Raw genomic sequence first — 18,398 nt, 5'->3', positions numbered from 1 at the left:
GGCCCCGCGCGCCGCCCCCGGGGGACCGCGCCCCCGCCCCGCGCGCGGCCCGCCGCCGCCTCGCCGCCCCCCGCCCCGGCGCCGGTGGTTCGGCCCGGCCCCGCCCCGGCGCGCACGGCCGCCGACGCCGCCACGCTCGCGCACGCTGCGGACGCGGGGCGGGGCGGGGCGGGGCGGGGCGGGGCGGCGGGCGCAGGGGTGTCGCGGGCCGCGCGGCGGTGAGTGTGCGCTTTTCCCGGCCTGGCCCGCCGCTCGCCAGCATGAGCTACGACCGCGCCATCACCGTCTTCTCGCCCGACGGCCACCTCTTCCAAGTGGAGTACGCGCAGGAGGCCGTGAAGAAGGGCTCCACCGCGGTGAGCGCGCGCTCTGCGCCGGGCCCGCTGGCGGCCGGAAGCAGGCGGGCCGGGGTGCAGCGGGGAGCGGGCGGCCCGGGCCGCGGGGCCGCGGGGAGCCGGAGGGCCTCGGCTGGGGGATCGGGGAGGCCCCGGACTGGGGGCACCTAGGAATCCGCGAGGCCCGGACCGGTCTCTGCCGGGGCGGAGGATGCCCCCAATCGAACGGGACCCGGTCGTGGACGGAGCGTTCCCATGGGGCCCGGAGGCCCGGTGCTCCTGCCACTGAGCCCGGCCGCGCTGACAAGCTCCTCTTTGCCGCCAGTGCTTTGTGTCCGATGGGCGTCAGTTGGTCACAGGGGCCGAGGGTGGGGACCCCTGAAGGAAACGGAAAGGGCACGCTGGGCCCTGTGGAGCCGGGCGGGAACGGCAGGACGGGACAGTCTGATGGGGCTGCCCTCTGAACACTGGGTTCGCAACAAGGGCCGTTGAGGGGGTGTTAATGGTGATCCGTCAGGTGCTTTGCAAACCAGCAAATAGGGTGCGATTGATGAGCTTCACAGTGCCACCTTCCTCTTGCCTCCCGGTAGCGCAGAGCGGGCCGGGAGGTGCCGGCCATCTTGCGCCGCCCCGCCCTGCCTTTGAACCCGGGTGGCTGGTGTGGGCTGTGCCGAGGCCCCTGCGTGTGAGCAGGCGGGGCTGGCTGCTCACTGGCTCCGTGAACGTTAAGTACGCAGGTGACTTAAGTGCATCCAGATAGGTCCCAGCTAGGGGACTTCCCCACTAGGGAGAGCGTTGTCCTCAGGCACAGGTGGGCTTCCAGAAAAAAGCGAGGTTCTCCGTATGAGCTGAGTAGTTTCCACTGAGCTGGAGGTTCTCTCCTGGGTAAGGAGCGGGGCAATGCGCTGACCCACTGTCCTGAGCCTTCCTCTCGGTTTGAAATTCTTCACATCATTGTCAGTTTGCTTATTGGCCAGGTTTCCTTTTATTATCTGGTATTTCAGAGATGTGAGCAAGCAAAACAAAGAAAGCACACAGTTCTGTGAATTTTGGTGTTTCTGTTTCTTGAACATCTTTTGAAATTAAGATCGGAATCCATCTTGTGACCTAACTCAGCTTAAAGAGCACTGGAGTGAGAGTCTACTGACCCTTCCCTCCCCCCCATATGATGAGGCTGGCTTTGCTTAACCCCCTAGCACCTCAGGGCCGGCCTGCCAGTCCTGGGAGCTCTGAAGAAAGCGCCTTGAAATCTGACACGGCAGACCAGTCATTTTGCACCCCCAGAGGCATTCGGTAGCCTGCGCAGACATTGTTCCATGTGCAAGACTAGAGGGTGCCTCTGGCATCTAGGGGTAAACACCTTAGAGCACAGCAGCCCCCACCTCAAAGAGTGAGCCAGCCCAGGGCCCCAGCTCCCAGGCTGAGGAGCCCTGCTCTGAACTAAGCTTCTCTGAGGGATTGACCCCATTTGTCTTTCACATGCATTGCCAGGGGTCAGGGGTTAGTGGTAATTTTAATGTGTCCTTCCCTGTTCAATGCCAGCCATAAGCGGTGCTAACCTCCCAGGAATAGTTGGCACAGGTGTCCTGCACACATTCAAAGGGAAGGGTGGGTTGTAGTGTAGGTCATAAGCATTGAACCACGACTTTCAGAACACCTGGCTTGGTCCTAGGATCTCGGGCTGCGAGCCTTTTTGTATGACTGATTCAGTGGGTTGAGTGACACGCATACACACTGGTGACACCACAGGTGTTGTCATTGAAGCTACAGGTCTGGGCACAGTCACGACAGCTGGGGAGCTCCACCACAGCAGATCAGTAGCGTGGTTGGCCAGCGTGGCACCCACAGCCGTGACCCAGGACCCTGAACACCTGCTCAGAGCTCCATGCCTGCTGCACACCCTCAGGTCACTTAGTGCTGTGCTGGTTTTTCTTGAAGGTTGGTGTTCGAGGAAAAGACATTGTTGTTCTTGGTGTGGAAAAGAAGTCGGTGGCCAAACTGCAGGATGAGAGGACAGTGCGGAAGATCTGTGCCCTGGACGACAATGTCTGCATGGCGTTCGCAGGTGAGCCTGGGGCCAAGCGGAGCTTTGAGAGACGTGTGAACTGGGTAAACCCACGTCCTTTAAAGCAATGGGTTTGGGCCTTTAAAGGGTTGGCGGTGGTTTCTTGGTGAGGAGGCTCGCTGCCCCTGGTGGCTGGAGCAGAGGCTGCAGGAATAGGTACCCCAGGACATATGGCTTTGCCATCAGCTCCACTGTCATCGCCATGTCCCTGATTATAGTTACTGTCTAGAGCACATGTGTCAAACACAAGGCCCGCGGGCCAAATCCGTCCCGCCAGGCCTTGCAATGTGGCCCGCACCGCGCTGTCATCACTGCACTCCGCTGCGTTTCCATCACAATGACAGTTTATGACTGTTCAGTAAACCATTCGGCCCGCGATTTAGGCTGGATTTTAGATTTTGGCCCTTCTCTGATTGAGTTCGACACCCCTAGTCTAGAGAGAGGTCAGGCTTTCTACAGCTACTGCGCCTGTGTAGCAGGGCTGGTGGGAACTGTGTTCTCAGCTCTCCTCCCTTGGTGGGTCCATTTAGGGAACATGCCAGTTACCCTGTGCTAAACGAGGGTGACTTGCCTGACTTCACGGGGCCTGGCACACACAGCTCTTGGTCAGCCCAGAGGCTGAGCGGTCCACCCAGTCTGGGGTCGGTGCTGCCAGTGGACCCCGTGCTGAGTTTTAGAGCAATGGTCGCCTGCCTTTCGGACCTCGCGGACCACCAGTACCCCGTGGACACCGGTTGGTGACCACTGCTTTAGAGGACTGGTTTTGGAACCCTTGCTGTCTGCTCATGTGATCTGTGTCTCTGATCATGGCCACACGGTGATGCTCTGCTGTCCTGTAGGCCTTACCGCTGACGCAAGGATAGTCATCAACAGGGCACGGGTGGAGTGCCAGAGCCACCGGCTGACAGTGGAGGACCCGGTCACCGTGGAGTACATTACCCGCTACATCGCCAGCCTGAAGCAGGTAGGCCCACTGCGGCTCGGCCTGGACACGTGTGGGCACCGCTAGGTCCTGGAGGGTGTCCTGCTGTTAGTGTGGGTGCTGGCACACGTCACTGTGGAAGGTTGAGGCCTGCACTCGTCTGGGGCATGTGTTTGTTGTCACTTGCCCATGTTGGTGGCATCGTTCTTGTTGATGGGATTGGGGCTCCACATGCCTATTTCTGGAGGGAAGGGTTAGTTTTATCTTGCCATTCTGAGTGATGGTCACTAAGGACTTGGGAGGGGCTGGAAGCCACCCCTGCCCTAAAGTGAACTGCTGGTCGCCTTTCACACCAGCTGTGCAGCCAGAATGTGTGTCTGCTGTCTCACCCTCCGCACAGCCTCAGCTGTGCTCCATGGGGCGGCCCTGCGCCCAGCCTGGCTGGATGGATGAGAATGCAGAAAAGTAGAGAGGGAGCGATTGCTATTCTTGCTCATCCTTAGAAGTAAGCTGAGGAGGGGACCCGGGGCTGTCCTCGTCCCTAAGTGCAGCGGAGATTTCCCATGGGCGTGGGCGGGCTTGTGGTGCTGAGATGGCACAGTGATGTGTTCTGTTTCCTGTCAGCGCTACACACAGAGCAATGGGCGCAGGCCGTTCGGCATCTCAGCCCTCATTGTGGGTTTCGACTTTGATGGCACCCCCAGACTCTATCAGACTGACCCGTCGGGCACATACCATGCCTGGAAGGTGAGTCCCCGGCAGAGAGGGCTTGCAGGCTGTGTTGCCACAGTAAAGGGGCTTGGGAGGCCCTGCGGGCTGCCTCCCTCCAGGGTGTGCGTGCACACAGCCTATGGAACAGCACTGTTTGGGGGGAAGGGCAGTGAGCTGTAAGGACTCATGGCTTAAAGTGAAGTGGCCACGAGTCTGTCAGCACCGATACGGTATCTACTATTGGGGAGAATCGGGGCAGGCCCGGGAGCCCAGGCTGCCCTCAAGCACAGCACAGGGGCAGCTGGCTGGCCCACACAGTGGCAGAGTTGTTGGTTTGGGTCTGGGTTGTCCTGTGTTGTTGGTTTGGGTCTGGGTTGTCCTGTGACGTAGAATACTCCCTATCAGGCCAATGCCATAGGCCGGGGTGCCAAGTCAGTGCGTGAGTTTCTGGAGAAGAATTACACTGACGAAGCCATCGAGACGGACGATCTGACCATCAAGCTGGTGATCAAGGCCCTCCTGGAAGTAAGTGTGCCTTTGCATCTGGGCAAGCCGGTGAGGACACCCATGCCCTAAAGGTGTTCCCTGGTGGCATGCTACAAGGGTTTGCTCTGCTCAGCCAGCTCCTACATGTGACTGGCAGAGTCAGGGCACAGCTTACAACCACACTCAGCCTTCCTGGGGCTCCGGCTACTGGGAGAGCAGAAATTAGGAGTACTGCTGGGAGTTGTAGGGTCTAGCATCTTACAGATGCTAAAAAGGGTAAAGCCAGAGGCAGAGAGGGGCTAGTTGGAGGCTAGGCTGGGGTAGAGAGCAGGGGGTTGGTGTCAGGAGCCCAGCTGTTGTGCAGGAGCAGGGACCAGAGACCCAGCCAAGGTCTGACTGCCAGGAGGCAGGAGGCAGCGCAGAAGCTGTGGGTGCTGGGACTGCAGTGTGCCCGGCAGTGCTGTGTTTGGGTGCACAGGTGATTGTCTAAAGCAGCGGCTGCCAACCTTTTGGACCTCATGGGCCACTGGTTGGCAACCCTATTTGGTCCTGGGGTGGGCTTGGCTATCTAATGCTCTCTTCTCGCCCTCTTCTCCTCCCAAGGTGGTTCAGTCGGGCGGCAAAAACATTGAGCTGGCTGTCATGAGGCGAGACCAGCCCCTCAAGGTAAACCCACGTCTCTTGCTGTTCTCACAGTGGAGCGCTCCTGGGACAGGCAGGGCGGTGCTGGCTCACGCTGCTGTGGCTTTAGCATCAGGCAAGGCTCCTCACAAATGGGTGGGAAGCAAGCACGCCAGGGCTGACGGCATGGTCACACATGGGGAATCACGTGTGCTCCTGGCACATGGACAAGCTGTCAGCAGCTGTGCAGGTTGGTTTCTGCTTCTCACTAATCCCCACCAGCCACATGGCCTTGTCATCCTGAAGCAGCTGTAGGGTGGGACCTTACTGCACTGGGGCACCTCCGAGGCTGAGGGGCTAACCAGAAACTCTCTTTTGGTAGATTTTAAATCCTGAAGAAATTGAGAAATATGTGGCTGAGATTGAAAAAGAAAAAGAAGAAAATGAAAAGAAGAAACAAAAGAAAGCATCATGATCAAATCTTGCGGGGAGCAATTTTTAAATGCAAATCATGGCTGATGTGAGAACCAAGCAACTCGCAGGCCCTGACATCCCGTCGTCTGTGTCCCACAATAAATTCCATGTTTTTAACCTTGCCTTTTTACAAGCCACGTGTCTTTTGGGTGGATTTATGATAGCTCTACTTTAAAAAAAAAAATTATTTTTATCGACTTGAGTGGGAGAAAGAGAAGCTTTAATTTGTTCCACTTATTTATGCGTTGATTCTTGTATGTGCCCTGACTGGCATCCTGCAACCTTGGCATATTTAACCAGCTGAGCTACCCGGCCAGGCCTGGAATTCTAGTACGTAGCTCTTGAGGAAATGGAGTTGACGCCTCGTGGTCAGTCTCTGAAAGCTTTCCTCCCCTTTGTTGCCAGGCTCCAAGACAGCAGCCACAGGCTGAGTGGGGGTTGTCCCTTGGGGACTGTGGAAGGGCTGCAAGGAGTCTGAGCGCATGCAGTACCAGAGGTGTCAGGGCTGCAGTAGGAAGGAGCACCTGGCACTTCTAACCCTCCTTTTCATGTTCCAAATAGGTTGATTGTTCTTCTGACCTTTGTCCAAGCTCCTAATTAACGTAAGGTCAAGGACAGGAGCACAAATAGCACTGTTAAAGTGTTTACCTCAGAATTTTGCATAGTAGCAGTTGCATTTAGAACTAGCCTTGTGTTTATGGTTTTTCTAGGTCAAGTCAACATTTCTCATATTGTCTCCCTTAAGACTTCTGGTGCTTACTGTTATCACCCTCTCACTTTCTAATCTTTTTATCCTCACTGAAGACGTTCACTGATTTTGAGAGAGGGGAAGGGGGGCAGTGTTCAGAAACATGGACCAGTTGTCTCCTGCACGCACCCTGACCAGGAATCAAACCCATAGTCCTTGAGTGTACAAGATGAAGCTCCAACCGACCAAGCCACCCAGTGCCTTGTTCACTTTTTACCAGAAAGCCTGTAATCCTAGCCTCTAAGCTAGGGGTGTCGAACTCAGAGAAGGGGCCAAAATCTAAAATCCAGCCTAAATCGCAGGCCAACAGTCATAAACTGTCATTGTGATGGAAACGCAGCGGAGTGCAGTGATGACAGCGCGGTGCGGGCCACATTGCAAGGCCTGGCAGGACGGATTTGGCCCGCAGGCCTTGTGTTTGACACATGTGCTCTAAGCCATTAGCAGTGTAAGTCATAGTCTTAATGTCCCTACAGAAAACCCTAACAAGCACATTGGCCTGCCACTCTGGAGGCTACTGGTTTTTGTGACAGGTGGCCTTTGGGCCCCTGGGCAGTTGCCCCTTACAACTCTGCTAGGATTCTAGGGTCCCCCTTTCTGCCTCCAACAGTAGCTTTCTTACTCCACATTCCCCTTGAGGGCACATGTAATCTATCTTATGAAAAGGAGTCAAGAGGCCAAGATATTTTAGTTCAGCCTAAAACGCAACTGTCAATGGTTTTCAGTTCAAGACTTGAGCAGCAAGGTTGGTTACATATGGTAACAGAATTGACAATATGTAGAATCTCAGCACAGAAAATACTTTAGTCCAACTGTTCCCAACTAATTTCAAATCTAGCATGTGCACACCTGGGAGGATTATTTTTATTGGTCAAGGATGTTGTCCAAAAAAAAAAAGGAAGTTTGCCAAAAACGTGGCCCAGCCCTAGAACAGGTTTGAAAGCACTGAGAACAGGGATGCTTGGCAGCTTAGAAGCTGTGTAAGGGATGGACCAAGGAACCATTTCTGAATCAGGTTCATTTGTGAACTGAGTTTTAGAAACTACTTTGTGTCAGGAAGGCAGAGCCGCTCATCCCAAAAGGGTGGCCCACAGTGAATGGGCCTGACACTGCCCAGTCCAGCTGAGACGAGCATCAGAGGTCCTCTAAGGTCCGCCTGTCAGGTATGACGGGATTCAGGCAGAATCAATGGGACCACTTACTTTCAAAGCAAAGAAGAAAATTTTAAAGTTTGCGTGTTTATTTTAATTACAATATACATTACTCCAACAGAGCAGCCCCGTTGCTACATTCTAATTCTTAGCCATTAAGTCCTACAAAAATAAACCCAAGCTTTTACAGTAACTTAATACAGAACCAAAATCTTTACAGCTATCTAGGGAATTTAGTTACCAAGGTGCTTCTGTCCACCAAGATGCCCTGTCTTCAGGGGGGAGCATGCTTGTACTAAGGTGACCCATTGACTCATGCAACAGTTTACATCCCACCTCCCTCCACCCTCCTACAAAACAAAACTATTTACAACTCGGAGCTCTATCAGCCGAGCTTGCAAAAAAGACTGACTCATTTCCAAGTGGATCAGACTCGAACAGTGGCCTGAGTCCAACACTGTCTGGCAGGGGCTGGCAGGACAGAAAGGATGGGTAGGCCACCCCAACCCAACCCTGATTCCTGTGGAAGCCAGGCTGAGCAACAGCTCCCAGCTCATGTTCAGGCCCCTACTGTGCCTCCAAGTGTGTCATCATGCCAGTCCCAACCTCGACACTGCCACCCTGGACATCAGGTGGTCTGTCTGCTCACACATGATCTGCAGGACCTCCACTTTCCCTACTGGGGCCCACCTGACCCCACACCCCCTGGGCTGGCCCTACCTTGCTCCTGAGGCTCACCAGTGGCAGTGGGGATACCGGGCCAGTTGGGTGACAGCTGTGCTTGGCTGCCACACGGTCCACTTTAATAGTGAAAGTTGTAAAAAAAAAATTTTCAAAGTGAGGATCAAGCTTTCACTCTAGAAAACTTTTTGCAAAACACCAAAACCTTAGGTTAGACTGTGCATAACTGAAGAGGAAAGATCCAGAGACCTCAGAGAGGTCACCCAAACACTCTCGAACGTGAGCAGTTCTAACTCAGACCATGTCCAAGTTCCATGACGTCAAAACAAATAATAAACGGTGACCCATCGTCTGTCTGTCCAAGTGCAGCGTCCTCACTCAGCTTCGTTTCTGCCGCTGCCTCTGCAGGAGCCTGAGGGGAACATGACACCATGTAAGTGCTCTCAGCAGGCGTCCCCCGTGTCAGCCAGGGCTTCCCAAACTCCATCACAGCCCACCAGGAAAATTCTTCCTGTACGCATGCCGCAGCAGGCAGCTCTGGGTCCCATCCACCAAGACCCACTTACCACCAGATCCTAGGGGCGTACACGTCACCTAGGACCTCGTGAAAAAGCCAGAGCCAGGCTGCACTGAGACCCTGGCTTGTCAAGCTCTCCTGGATGACCCTCCCCTGAGGAGCAAGCACCCACCTTCCTGCACAGGAACCCACTTTGACAAAGCTGGGCCTGGGGTCCCCAAAAGCCCCCTGGAGATTTGGAGGGCGGCCCTCGGCTCTGCACTCTTCCTGAAGAGGCTGGGGGGGATGGAAGGGGGGTACTGCATCCCCATGCCCCCCCCCCCTTAGAGGACCCTCAGGTCCCCCACCCACCTCTGGCTGCTCTTCACACCCTGCCAGTCCCGGCTCTGTGGGAAGTCGGATTGCGCCGGGTGGTGCCACTGCCTCTGCCCCCTCGCAGTCCACCTCGGAATCCACGGCCACGAAGAAACCTTCCCGACACCCCGAAGGTCTCTGTGTTGAGCTTCCTCTCCTCAGCCCACGTGGTCCGCCTGGAACTGAACCAGACAAAGGCTGTGAAAACCGACTGCCGGGGCAGCCATCCCAACTTTCTGGGCCTGTGAGGAAGAACAGACAGACACTGTGTTCCTGGAGCCATTGGAGGGGTGACCCAGCTAGTCCCCTGCAGTTCGACACCCAACAATGCAGGAGCTCCAGGCCCATTGCTCACGGAACTAGGCTGCTGGGCACAGAGCTCATGCCTGTCCCCCAGACAAGCCCGTGGCATACTGTACTCCAATGGAAGCCTCCCTGATGCTGGGCTCAGGCCTGCACGGTCTCCAAGTCCTGGAGCAGACCATGAGCCCTCCAAACAGGCTTCTACCAGACGAGAAAGGGGCTGGGCTAAATAGGCAGGGTCCCCTGAGAATGTGCTTATACTTTATGGGTGCTGGGAACCAGCACAGCCCGGCTCCAGAGCCCATGTTCCCCAAGCATCTCTAGTACAGACCCACAACTGTTAACAACCCTTCTCATTTAAAGAAACAGCAGCTGTGTCCCAGCTGCCACTGAGGCCACCCGGCTCTCCTCATATCCTGCCAGCAAACCACTAGCTCCACCTTCAAAGCAGTTCAGAAGCCAAGCCTCTCTCTATCACCAGCCCCAGGTGAGACACCTGAACTATTGGGAAGCGGCCACCTGCAGCCACTCTCACCGAAGACCCACGAGGTAAAAGGTCAGGTGGCTTCAATCCTGGGCTCCCAACCTGACAGCTGCCGGCCCTGCCCACTGGAACAGGTTTGGAAACCTGCTCTCTTGGCCCACAGCATCCGCAGCCCATTTCGAGTCACCACTCGCTTCTCCTCAATGCATTTCAGTCTTGTGTGTGTATCTTGCTCTCCTCATCCACTTTCCCAGCGCAGGGCAGTGCGGAGCCCAGCTTGCTTTCTGCTGCACCCTCCATGCTCAGCAGTGTGCCTGACACTCTGCTTGCCAGGAGATGGATCGGAGTTTCTGCAGCATGCCTAGCTCGGCAGAGTTCTCTCCTAGTCCAGCTTGTTCACGGGCAACACCTGAGTAACCAGCCGTCAGGTGCTGAAAACATACCACACCAGGGGTCCCAGCCTCAAGCGTCAGGTGAAAGAGCATCCGGAACAGAACACTCCTGACACTCAGGCAAGTTGACTCAGGTAGCAAGGACCTCAGGCCTCCAGGGTCAGCTGGGAACCAGGAAGTAAGTCCATAGTCACTCAGCTGGGGTGTGGGGCCAGCCCAGCCTCCATGGGCAGGGCAGAGAAACCAGGAGGGAAGTGAGAGAGTGGCTCGGGGCCTGTGACTGCCAGGGCCTCCCATGCTGCCACCACGGGGACTGATGTGTCCACTGTGGCAGACATGTGAGTAGGGCCCAAACCTGAGAGCTGAGTGATCAACAAGAGAGTGCATCCCAGTCCTAGAAACTGAGGCAGAGTGTGTTTTCCCACCAGCTCACCCGGACCTCCACCCCTCACCCCCGCCCTCTGACCTGGTCTTGAGTTCAGAGGAAATGTTGTCAAAGAAGGATTTGGACTTGTCATAGTAGCAGTTGGGCCCCAGGTGGTCCTCCTCAGCAGGCGCCTCGTCACTCTGGGTCACCACTGCTGGGTCCTTCTCTTCCCCCTTCTCAGCTTTGTCATCTGCACAGAGAAGTGGAGCCCACTGAAATGCTGGAGGCAGGAAAAGCAGCTCTGTCTTGGCAGGGCCGCTGTCACTTAGCAGCCAAATGAGTGCTCTGGGCTAAGTGGCTTCCCCCCCAAGCCCATGCCACCCACCCTACGGGGCACAGCTCCCCCACTGGCCCCCATCACCCCCTCCCCCCCCATTTCACAGCTCCAGCTGTTTGACCCACTCTGTGGATACTCCATGAAGAACAAGGGCAATTTCCACACGAGGACTCAGACCTTTGAAGTTCAGTTTCTTCTTGAACTCCTTGTCTAGCTCCTCGCGGTTGAACTGGGCGTTTGCACTCTCAAAGTCAAAGTCCCCCTCAAACTTGATTGTGTTCTCCTTGACGCTGGTTGGGCGGCTCTGCCCTCTAGAGCGATTCCTTGTTCTTCTGTTCCCTTTGAGGAGAAACGAGACATGGCTGATGAGCCACCAACATATTACTGAGTGTGAGACAGATGACAAAGAGAGGAAAAGAGAAGAGAGCACATTGAAGCCACCATCAAGCCCTGGCACCCCTGAAACTGTGCCCAGAGAAGCAGGCGGGGGGGTCGGGGAGGGATGGCAGGGGGGAGAGCACGCCAAAATGTGGCAGCAGCTGTTACCTGATCTCCTCCTCTGGGGCCTCCTGTTCTCGTCGTTCACCTGCCCTGGCGTTTGCACAGCGGCTGGCTGAACTACATCTAAGGCGCAAAAGGGGATAGTAAGGCAAGCGCCTGCCAGAGCAGAAGCTGGGACGGAAGCAGATGGCACCACCCCAGGGGACATGCGACAGGGGCTTGCCCTGCAAATGCACGTGGTTTAGGAGGGGTGCAATTCCTTTTACAAAGCCCCAGGCAGCAGTGTGCACGGTGAGAGAGGGAGCACACCCAGGGAGCGAGTGTTTCAGTACCGCTGGCACTCTTGCCGCTTGGCGGGGCTGGGCGCCCGTTGAGCTGCACCCCCACAGTGCCCTTGCCACCAGGTAACAGCTTTTTGGTGTTCAGGTTATCAAGAGAACCAGTCTGGACAGCCTGCTCCACCATGGGGCTCTTGCCAACTGGGATGGATGGAAAACCAGCTCCTGAGTTGGGGAGAGAAGGCAGATTGACAACAGAGAAAAGGAGAAAGCTCCCTGGTCCCCGAAGACACTTCTGTTCAAGCAGGGGGAGAGGCAACAACCCAGAAGGGGTCTACCCAACCCAGTCCCAGCCCCCTCAGCATGCCACACCTCTGCAGCAGCTCCAGCAGCAAGGCCAGCTCAGCCTGGAAGCTGAGCCCCAGGCTCTGTGAGGAAACCCCCACAGAGGGACAACACCCGGCCACAAGGAGCCCCTCCCAGTGGTTTAGAAATGGCTCTGACCCCAAGGGGCTTTGTGATCCCAAGATGCTGTATGAGGATTTGTTCCACACTGGCCCCCACCGAGCAAGAGCCATCCCAGTCTGGGATTGTCCAGAAAACATAGTGGCCAGCCACTGGAGTTAAGTCTTAGGATACTGTTATTTTTGCGTAAGGCGTAACAAAGCGGAAAAGACTAGCAGCGCTGACTACAGAGGAGTGCAGCCTGCGGTGTTCTTGAGGGTCCAGGCTTGTCCTGAAGAACAAAGGCTTCCAGGTTGCCCTGGGCAATGGAGCTGCACTCCCAGCCCTGAGCACAGGACACCAATGCTCAGAAACAGAGCCTTACAAGAGGGTCCTCTAAAGAAAGAGGACAGAGGGATGTGCCTTACTAATCAGCTGTCTGCTCCCCTCTCACCCGGTCCTGGGTCTGTGGGTGGAAGTGCACCAAGGTCTGAGGCAGAAAAGACCAGCCCTAACCTTGGGGTCCTTAGACTGACAGGGTGGCCCGGATAAGTGAAGATTACAAATTTTTTTTTCAATGGGACAAAAAACCAGAGAAATTACTGTGACGAATTCCTTGTCACCGGATCAAAGTACTTCCAGGGGCTGACTGGAACAGCCTTGTCACAGGCAACTGCAGTGTCCCTACAATGGGCACTGCCCCAGAGCACTTCCTCTGGCTTGTCACCTCCCCAGCACAACCTTTCCTGAGCCACACAGCCCAACTGAGTCCTCACACTCTAAGAACCGTGGGCCTCTTGGCCTTCTCTGACACCGGTGGAGCAGTTATGCCATCTTGCCTAGGCGCAGTTCTCAGGGTTTTGAGAACAGAGTGTCTGCGTAACATTTAAGGAGGGAGAGCATCACTCCTTGGTACCGCAAGTGCACTGGCGCCCGTGCAGGGCACATGCAAAACACAGGCTGACAGGCACTATCCTGGACTAGTGAGTCTCCACGGTGTGCACAGAGCTCTGCCTCCAGTCATGCATGTCAACTCCAGACCCCCAGCAAACGCAAAGAACCAATGCCAGGCAAGGCCAGAAACCCCCACCACCAGCATTAACAGGCCGTCATCAGCCCACATTGTTCACCTGTCAAGAGCTCGGGTTGGTCACCCAGCTTTAAAGTGGCTTCGTCATACTCAGCCATGTGAGGCCAATTTTGTGAGTGAGGAATGTTTCCCAGGTCCCAGAGCTGCATGCAGCTGCTCAGCAGGCTCCCCTGCAGTCTTCCCCAGCAATCCAGACCACGGAGGACCTGAGCAGAGGGCAGTGCCCACACGTGGCAGTGACAGCACAGCAAGCGAAGGGCTTTCTAGCCCTTCTTTAAAACCAGAGTTCCTAAGGCAGGACCATGTGCTGAACCAGAAACACAGTTTAGCTGATCCACAGGCTCAGCCAATCCTGTCACAGCCAGTGTCCCTCTGGGCTATCTATGGTTTACCCCCCTGCTCTCAGGATGGAAAGACAGCGTGCAGTTCTCCCAAACTGCCGTTACCCTTGGAAGTGAGCTGGTGTGGCTCTGAGGACATGTCAGGCTCTGACACGGGCTGTGGAGATGGAGAGGAGCTAGGGCTGGAGGCTGCGGCTGAGGCTGGAGGGCTTACCAGCTTCTCTAAAAGAAGAGAAAGGAGAAAAGAGCAAAAAGAAAGGGCACAGATAAGTAATGAGATACTTGTCTTGCATTTCAGCAGGCTTGGAAAGAGCCAAGCATCTCTCCTAGGACACTTTGCTCACACAAACCTGTTCTAGAAACACAAGGAGCTGGGCCGAGAGGGCACTGCCACCAGTAGGAGCAGCAGCCAAGACGACAGGACTCAGAAGCAAGGGACCCACACAACCGTTGAGGGCCTGATCACACCCTATCGTCAGAGCAGGAGCGAGGTGGGTGAGGCTGCCAACCCCACGGCCTGACTGCTCAGAAGAGCTTCGGCCAGGCCCAGGCAGACCCTCACTACGGTTAGGACAGTCTTATTCCAGGGTTTTTCAATTGAGTGAGGCATCGACAGGAGAATGAAGAAGAAGTAACCTGGCAATGCTGTATTTAAGTTTCACATTTGCAGGCTTACAAATGTGCAAGGAATCAGACGCATGTGATTACACCTGGAAGTTATCAGGTCTTTGAAGCAATGTACCAGGCCTCCCCCAGACCTGGGCTGACACCAACTGAACATGGATTTGGTTCACCTGTTCCAGGACCCAGACTGTTGCCTCTCCTACTCTCAGTGAGTAGTCACTGAACGGCCTAGCACTCGAAGGACACAGTGTCCCCATCAGGAGCGGAAGCCCACTTCCTGGAGGCCACAGCACGGCAGGTTAGCAGAAAGAAAAGTTACTCACCTAGACCCAAGGAAGCTGCGTACTGCTGACTGAGCAGGGAGCTGGCGGCCAGCTGGCTGTAGGGTGGCATCCCTCTGAAGGGGCTGTAAGGCATGTGCGGCTGGAAAGAGGAGCCCGAGCCCAGGGAAGACTGAGCAAGGGGATACACAGGTAAGAGCAGCGCCAGACCCCCGTCACCCAGCCGGTTCAGACAGGGACAGACACCCCAGTCTGCCAGCCTGCTTCCTGGAAGCTTGGGTGACCCTAAGGGGGATAAGCTCCCAGGATGATATAAGGGAGCTTACAGCTGCCTTTCCACATTTTATCCCCAGCCCCACCTGCCCAGGTAATCCTCACTCAAACTTCCCCTAACTTAATTAAGCCCTCTACGGCTCCCCACTGCCTGCACCAGGTAGTCTGGGCTCTGCAAGAGAGAAGACACACCATCCTTGGCTTGGCCCTGCCCCCAAAGGGAATGAGGCCAAGAATCCCCATTCTCTCAGGCCCACTTAGGGGTTTCTCCCTGCAGTTGGTGCTCCAAAGGAGTTGGTGAATACTTAATTTACAAGTCAGGAGAAAACATTAACCTGGGCTCTCTGGTAATCCGGGGCAAAACACACCATAACACAGCACTGCAACTTAACATCTGGGCAGAGTTAACAGAACAAGTCCTGCTGTCCCTGCTAGCATCTTATGCCATGCACACCATAGTGCTGGGGATTTAGACTGACCACCAGTTCCTTGGGCGCACTCTCTTGCCCCTTCCCCCCCACCTGCCCCCCCCACAGCATTATCTCACTCCACACACAAAACTGATGCTGCAGGAGTTAAGGCTTTCCTTGACAAAAACTAAACAACTTTTCATTAAAAGGCCATCCTTCGAGTTGAGCGCTCTGGCCTAACAGTCGACACCAAGTTCCATTTGGCCTCCAGCGCCCTCAGAGACGGTCCCACAGGCCCAGAGCCCGCACTCACTTGGACGATGGCAGGGTCCTGAGGGAGAGAGTGCTGAGCTTTTGGAGGTTCACACACTGTGATGTCTTTGATATCGCTTCCCCGGAAAATGATGTACTCATAAATTTCCTCTCTGGGCGGGGCAGGCCTATCTGTGGGACGGTCTTCAGTACCAAAGGACCTCACTTAGGAGCAGAGGAGAAAACGCGTTAGTTGTCCTAGCCAAGCACATTCAACCCCCTTCCTTGGGTGCCACCCATAGCCCAGCCCCGGTTTCCACACTTCAACTACTCCCCTCTCCAATTTTCAACGGGGAAGACCCCAGTTGGCAAAGCACCAAAAAGTTCTAGGTCTCAAAAACCACAAGGAACAACTCCGGGGCCCGGCAGCCACACGAAGCTCCATGTGCTCACAGTAGAACAAGGGGCTTTGCAGAGCCCCGTCACATCTCACTTGACAGTCAAAGCCCGACAGCTGCTTTTTGATAGGAACCTGCGGACACATTAGCCCTGGGCAGTCCCCCTTTTCTGGGAGAGCAGTGGATACATTGACAGTACCGTTTCCGTTTCCGCCCTCCTACCCACACCAGCCTGGGCGGAGCCTTCAGAGAGGGGTTCCAGAACTTGACCCACCCCACCAGCTCCTGTGTCTATTGGAGGGACTTCTCTATCCCCACGGGCTGGAGCCCAACCAGGACTCCTTACATCTCGGCGCCCTCTATCTAATCTGAGCATAACTCCTGCGGACCAGGGGCGACTTTGGGTCTGTTTCTCCAACTGGAATGTCATATTAATGTAGCAAAGTGCCTGCGGAGTACAAGGGAGCGCGCACTTCCTGACACTTAACTACCTCCCTGCGCAGGGCAGTCTGCGCCAGCCTGGAGCACTAGGCTTTAAGGAGTGTGAGCCCCGAGGCCCGGGCTCCCTGGCATGGAGGGGGCTCTGCCCGCTGAAAGGCCTTTGGGGGTATCGCTGGCCTATCCAGGTCCAAACCAACGGGGATTCTGTAGACCTGGCTGCACTCGCCATCTTTCTCGGAGGATGTAGACAAAGAAACTTTGAGGCCACCTCCTGCCTCCACCACCTTCCTTCCAGAAGTGTCCCGGAGGCTCAGTGTGGCTCCCAGCGCTCCCAGGGAGCGATCTGTCACTACAGGGCAAGCCCACAGACCACGCCTGGGGTAGGTCAGCAAGCACTTTAGAGGGGGCACCCAGCTGCCAAGGCTCTATGCTGACAGGAGGTTCCGATAAGAAGCGGTATTTGTTCAGGCTCAAGGCCACGGCTGCTTAATGCTTTCCAGAAGGGCTCCCAGAGCCGGGTTTTCTCCCCTCCAGGGGAGGCCGGGGCCGAGGGAGGGGCCTCTGGCCCTCGCCCCACTCCCGCCGGGACCGGGCGGCGGGCGCAGCTGCCCCTCAGCCAGGTGGGGAGGAGGCGGCCCGGCTACGGACCCCCACCTGCAGGAGGGCGGCGAGGAGGGGGCGGCACCGCGCTGGGCCCGCCCCCCTCCCGCTCCCGCAGGCGGGGCGGCCACGGCACACAATGACGCCGGGGCGGGGAGACCTTTGTGCCGGCGAGCGCAGCTCCGAGGGGAGGCCTGGGAGGGAAGCGGCACCCGGGGCGGGGGGCGGAATGAAGGGGCGAAGGGAGGGGGTGGCGGGAGGGGGAGGGCCTGCGGGGAGGGGACGGGCAGGGGGTGTGCCCTGCGAGGGGGAGGGGAGGCCGGGAAGAAGGGCCCGGGAGAAGATGGCCGAGGGTGGGGGCTGCCCGGGAGACGGCCCGCGGGGGGAAGGGCTCAGAGTGAAGGCCGGAGGGGTGACGCGGGCCGGGACCCCGCGGGGACCCCGGGGTGGGGGTGGGGCCGGGCTGTTGGCGGGCGGGGGCGGGCGGTTGGGGCGCCCGCGGTCGCTACCTTTGGCGAGCGCCACGGTGGAGTTGTCGGTGTCGATGGTGTAGAGGATGCCCTCGTAACGGATCTGCGCCTTGGAGATGAGGCTGATCTTGCTGCCCAGGTACGGGGTGCCCGAGGAACCGCTCATGGCGACGGCCGCCCGGCCGGGCCCGGCCCGCTCGCCTCCGTGCGGTCGCCTCGCCGTCCGCCCTGCCTCCGTGCCGCCTCCCCGCCGCCGAGGGCCCGTGTGGAGACCGGCTGGCGAGCAGCCGCGCGACCGGGGTCTCCGAGGAGCGCGGGGGAGGAGGGGCCGCACAGCCACATCCGGGGCCTCGCCACGCCCCGCCCCGCACGCTCGCCGCCCATTGGCTCAGCGCGGGGCCTCCCCTTTAAATATGGCCGCGCCGCTGCCTGGGGCGGGCCTCGCCGCTCGCCTGCGCAGTCGGCGCGCCAGTTCCAGCTGGTTTTCTCCCTCTCCCCGCCCTTCGCGGCGGCTCCCGGCGGGCCCTGCGCGGGGGACTGAGGCGGGGCCGCAGCGCGAGGCGCGGCGGGGGGAGTTAAGGGAGCGGGGAAATGGGGTGCGGAACGCGCGTGCGCGGGGCGGGGTTGCGGGCTGGGATGCGCGGCGAGGTGATGCCGGGTTGGAGGTGACTCCGGGACCCTGTCCTGGGGGGCGACGCCGGGACCCTGTCCTGGGGGGCGACGCCGGGACCCTGTCCTGGGGGGCGACGCCGGGACCCTGTCCTGGGGGCGGGGGTGAAGCCAGGTTGGGGTGGTTCCTGTTCCGCGGGACGAAGGCTGGGGCCCCTGTGGGGGTGGGGGGAAGACGGGAGAAGGGCCCTGTCCTGAGGGCAGGCCCAGAGTGGCTCTCGCGGCCTGGGGTTCAGTGGCGGCTGCGGTAAAGAGCACTTTGGGGGCGTCAGCCGCTGAATAGAAGGAGCTGAACGCATCTTCTCATTGAACCCTGCTCCCCTCCCAAACCTGGGGTTGCGTTCCCATACCACCCGCCACCGATGCCTCAGAACCCGC

The 18,398-nt window shown here is 57.4% G+C and overlaps 2 protein-coding genes across 6 annotated transcripts; one reads left to right on the top strand and one right to left on the bottom strand.

The window, feature by feature from the left end:
* Positions 1-149: 149 nt before the first annotated feature.
* On the top strand, positions 150-5,734 carry PSMA7 (proteasome 20S subunit alpha 7). Of its 2 annotated transcripts, XM_036420024.2 has the most exons (7): positions 152-356; positions 2,274-2,400; positions 3,240-3,364; positions 3,947-4,069; positions 4,439-4,558; positions 5,123-5,185; positions 5,523-5,734. In XM_036420024.2, the coding sequence occupies exons 1-7, from the start codon at positions 261-263 to the stop codon at positions 5,613-5,615; spliced, it is 747 nt and encodes a 248-aa protein (XP_036275917.1). In that variant the 5' UTR covers positions 152-260; the 3' UTR covers positions 5,616-5,734. The 2 variants fall into 2 exon arrangements, with proteins under 2 accessions (XP_036275918.1, XP_036275917.1); XM_036420025.2 differs by lacking the exon at positions 4,439-4,558 and having other exon boundaries at positions 150-356.
* A 1,846-nt stretch (positions 5,735-7,580) lies between these two features.
* On the bottom strand, positions 7,581-17,701 carry LSM14B (LSM family member 14B). Of its 4 annotated transcripts, XM_036420017.2 has the most exons (10): positions 17,391-17,695; positions 15,504-15,667; positions 14,550-14,679; positions 13,708-13,824; positions 11,782-11,952; positions 11,495-11,572; positions 11,126-11,287; positions 10,711-10,861; positions 9,063-9,247; positions 8,380-8,606 (listed from the first exon to the last, which is right to left on the bottom strand). In XM_036420017.2, the coding sequence occupies exons 1-9, from the start codon at positions 17,515-17,517 to the stop codon at positions 9,076-9,078; spliced, it is 1,272 nt and encodes a 423-aa protein (XP_036275910.1). In that variant the 5' UTR covers positions 17,518-17,695; the 3' UTR covers positions 8,380-8,606; positions 9,063-9,075. The 4 variants fall into 4 exon arrangements, with proteins under 4 accessions (XP_036275911.1, XP_036275910.1, XP_036275913.1 ...); XM_036420018.2 differs by lacking the exon at positions 10,711-10,861 and having other exon boundaries at positions 7,581-8,606; positions 17,391-17,701; XM_036420020.2 differs by lacking the exon at positions 13,708-13,824.
* Between the last annotated feature and the right edge of the window lie 697 nt (positions 17,702-18,398).

Source organism: Pipistrellus kuhlii, unplaced genomic scaffold (assembly GCF_014108245.1).
Source record: "Pipistrellus kuhlii isolate mPipKuh1 unplaced genomic scaffold, mPipKuh1.p scaffold_m20_p_60, whole genome shotgun sequence".
Lineage (NCBI taxonomy): Eukaryota > Metazoa > Chordata > Mammalia > Chiroptera > Vespertilionidae > Pipistrellus > Pipistrellus kuhlii.
The sequence above is the reverse complement of the archived record's forward strand: the minus strand, read 5'-3'. Positions and strand labels throughout refer to the sequence as shown.